The 3930-nt window shown below is 42.4% G+C and overlaps 1 protein-coding gene across 1 annotated transcript in view; it reads right to left on the bottom strand.

Annotated features, from left to right (window-relative positions):
- Positions 1 to 52: 52 nt before the first annotated feature.
- Positions 53 to 3930, bottom strand: part of CSUI_003107 (trna (uracil-5-)-methyltransferase) — an 8757-nt gene continuing 4879 nt past the window's right edge. The window contains exons 4-7 of the mRNA XM_068063305.1: positions 3277 to 3322; positions 1110 to 1631; positions 306 to 1010; positions 53 to 106 (exon numbers count right to left, since the gene is read on the bottom strand). Coding sequence (XP_067924719.1) covers positions 1597 to 1631; positions 3277 to 3322 — 81 coding nt within the window. The 3' untranslated portion in view covers positions 53 to 106; positions 306 to 1010; positions 1110 to 1596. The remainder of the gene's footprint in view (positions 107 to 305; positions 1011 to 1109; positions 1632 to 3276; positions 3323 to 3930) is intronic.

The raw sequence follows: 3930 nt of genomic DNA, 5'->3' as shown, positions 1-3930 counted from the left end.
GTGGTGCATGCTGCACCCATCGAAAAGGCCTCTCTGTCTTTCTGTCTTTCTTACCGTTGGTGGTCTTTCTATTGAACACAGAGAACGGAGATCGATGAATGACAGCCTAAAGAAAGAAGGAAAGAAAGAAAGAGAGAGAGAGAGAGACAGAAATAATGAATCAGAGATAGAGAGATTAAACATACATGCGTAGATTAAAGATAGATAGATAGATTAAAGATAGATAAAGATAGATTGAAGATAGATCGAAGAGAGATAAAAAGCAGACTGGAGGTGCTTTTTTGAGTCTATGTAGATTTGTGTACCTGTAGTTCAAGACAGAGCTCTTGCATGGCGTGACTGACGAGAAGATTCCCACAAGCAGGAGAGACAATGGGCTGTTGCTTGCGAATCTGCTTCACAAATCCTACGCATACTCGAGCAGGATTCGCCAGATATCTTTCTCTTTCTTCTTTTGACAGATGTCTTTTTCTTCTTTGATCTCCAGAAGAAGATACACGTCCTTCTTTCTTATTGTCATCATCATCTTCTTCTTCTCCCTCTCTAGAGGTGTCCCCTGTAGATGTCTTCTCCTTCTTTCTCTTTCTCTCTGTCTCTTCCTCTTCTCCTCCTTCTTCTTGTCTTGCATGCACCTCGACATCTTCTTCTTTCTCCCTCTCTTCTTCTCCTTCTTCTCTCGCCTTGACTTGACTTTTCTCAACAGGAGGAGGACGAGAAGAAGAGGGGAGATGCGAATGACTCCTAGGAGGTAGACCAGCTCCGAGAGAAACAAGATAGTGTCTCGGGGAGTGCTCTAAGACCGTATAGAAAGGCTTCTCGTCGGTATCTGCCGCGAGACAGTGAGGCAGAAGAAGACGTTGCATGCGACGGCGTTCCCATTCATATCGAATTTCTTGATGGAGCTTTTCATCGTAGTCTTCGTCCACTTCATGCGTGTAGCCTACGGTAAACTCACACTTATTGCGATAGTTGCAACGACCATTCGGAGGAGATGGAAGCGTTGGCAAGACCTGCAAGAAAGAAAGAAAGTGTGAGAGAGAGGAAGAAAGAAAGAGTGAGAGAAAGAAAGAGTGAGAAAGAAAGAAAGAAAGTGAGAGAGAGAGACTTACTTCACATCCATCCCATCTCCGTGCGACATGCGGATGAAACCATGGAAGAGAAGGAGGAGGAGGAGGAGTTTCTTGATCTTCATTTTCTTTACCACAAGGATTTTCCTCTTTCTTGCTCTCATCTGCTTCTTCGTCTTCTTCTTTATCCTTCTTATTCTCACGTTGATCCATCGCTTCTTCTTCCTCCTCCTCTTTTTCTTTCTCTCCTTCTTTAATATCTCCTCCTATCAGAACGGTCGCTCCTTCCTTCTTCTTCATCTTCTGCGCGCCAGCATCCCCCGAGACCTCCGGGCGATCTGTAGTGGAGACAGAGACATCTTCATCCAAAGGAGAGACAAGAGGTGGCACGACTCCTACACGAGAAGAGACTCCTCCCGGAGAAGACCAGAAGTTGGGATTTCCTGGAAGGGAAGAATGACCTGACGAAGAAGAAGAAGAGAAACCGCGAGAGGGAGAAGGAAGAGAAAGACCTTCCTGGATAGCCGCGTTATATACACCTTTCGTCAGTTGCCTTATGCATGTCTACAAAGAAGAAAAGGAAGCACAAAGGAAAAAGAAAAGTGAAAAAGAAGGAAAGAAAGAAAGAAAGAAAGAAAGAGTGAGAAAGAAAGAAAGAGGGAGGAGATAGAGCAAGGAATGCAATTCTCCATTGCGTAAGATAGATAGATAGATAGAGGTAAAGTAGAGACACACACACTCCTCTCATGCGACAGTCAATGAAAAGGCTGCTGCCTGTCTCTCCTCTTCTTCTTTTTCAACTCTTTCTCCTTTCTTTCTTTCTTTCTTCTCTTCTTCTTCTTTTTCCTTTTCTCCTTCTTTCTCTCTCCTCCTGAACTTTCGAGCCACGACGTCGTCGATTGCAGACTTTCCTTTTCACAGCCAAAACATACAGAGTTTCATTTCATCAACCTACTAAAAAGAAGAGGAACGAAGGGGGGAGACGACGGGCTGTATTCTGTCTATGTTTCTTCTTCTCCCTCTTCCCTTCCTTCTCTTGCTTGTGTCTATCCAGCTATCTAGCTAGCTAGCTATCTATCTTTCGGAGTACCCATACTCTTATGACTATAATTACAGCCACTACTACTCCTACTACGACTACTACTAGGTCTACTGCTACTACGACTAGGGAAATTACTTTAGAGAAGCAGAAGAGGAAAAAGAAGAAGAAGAAGTCCCTACTACTACTACTGGTACTACTGAAAGTAGTAGAAGTCGTGATAGTAGGAGTAGGGGTCGAAGGAACGCTCCTGCTCCTACGACTACTACTCCTCTCAGTATCATCGAAGTATTACTCCTACTACTACTAGTAGTAGTAGTATTACATCTACTACTAGTACTGATAGTACTATTTATATGTGTGTTATGCCTAGTATCACACTCCTAGTCCTAACGGCATTGACTACTCCTCCTCCTACTACTACTAGGACTACTACATCTACCGCTATGACTGCTGTCCCCCCCTACTGGTAGTCATGCTTATAGCACTATTATTTCTGCTAGTAGTGAGACGGAACGACTTTGACTTGCAATGAAGAAGAAAAAGAAGAAGACCATTAACGACGACAAAACTGGAAAGAAAAGTCAAGGAAGAAGAAGAAGACCGCCCTCCTCCTCCTCCTGCAGTTAGTTGAGCCTGGCTTCTATTAGATCATAACCCATCCGTGTACGATAATTCTTCATACTCTTCTTCTTCTTCATAGCCACTTCGTTCTTCTTCTCCTCTTCTTCTTGTGTTTCTTCTTCCCCCCGTTGCATGAAAAAGACTTTTTGTCGAAACATGAAGGGAGGAGACAGAGACCTTCTCATTCCTCGCCACTTGCATGTGATATCGAGAAAGATTCTTTCTTACATGCATCCATCAAAGAAGAGGACCATCAGGATGATCTTTCTTCTTCTTTTTCTTTTTCTTTCTTTTCGAAATCGATCGACGGCATGATGAGAGAAGACAACAGAACACAAAAGAAAAAGCCCTCAACAAGGGAGGAGGAGGAGGAGGCAGCGGCGCAACTAGACAGGCAGAGAAAGAAAGGAAGAAAGAAATAGAAGGAGAGACCCGCGATAAAGAGAAGGAAAGAATGATAGAGAAGAGAAGAGAGGGAGTCTCTTCTGTAGAGACACGTCAGTCGTGACAAAAGAAAGAATGAAGAGTAAGAAAGAAACTTCTTACCTTCATGTATCTTCTCTTCATTTCCAGTTGATCGGGATAGGAGAAACTACGCGAGAGGCCACAAGTCCATCACACACACATACAGAAAAGAAAAAGAAAAGAAATGAAAAGAAAAAGAAAAGAAAAGAAAAAGAAAGAGACCTCCACCGAAAATTACTACTACTACTAGAGAATGAATCCAATCACCTCATGCCTCCTCGTGTATATAGATGCACATATATATAGATATGTAGGTGTAAATATACATATATATATGCTTAGATAGATACATAGATTAAAGATAGATAGATAGATAGATTAAAGATAGATAATGATAGATTGAAGATAGATAGATAGAGGTAAGCTGAGAGAGAGCGACAGGCGAGAGAGAGAAGAGAGAGAGGAAAAGAGAAAGAGTAATCTTAAAGAAAATTCGTGATGTGCATGCCGGGGGGTCGAAATCTTTCCCCTAGACCGATAAAGAAGAGCACTAGTCTACATAACGACGCCATGGAGTGCGTCTATATCAATAGAGAGAGAGACATACATACACACAGATGAATGATGTCTATTTGTATGTCTATCTATAGATATAGTGCATACTACGACGACTACTGTCCAGACATACGTATATACAGACAGACATGATAGCTATAGATACATCTACGTATATAC

This window comes from Cystoisospora suis (assembly GCF_002600585.1).
Source record: "Cystoisospora suis strain Wien I chromosome Unknown contig_1334, whole genome shotgun sequence".
NCBI lineage: Eukaryota > Apicomplexa > Conoidasida > Eucoccidiorida > Sarcocystidae > Cystoisospora > Cystoisospora suis.
The sequence above is the reverse complement of the archived record's forward strand: the minus strand, read 5'-3'. Positions and strand labels throughout refer to the sequence as shown.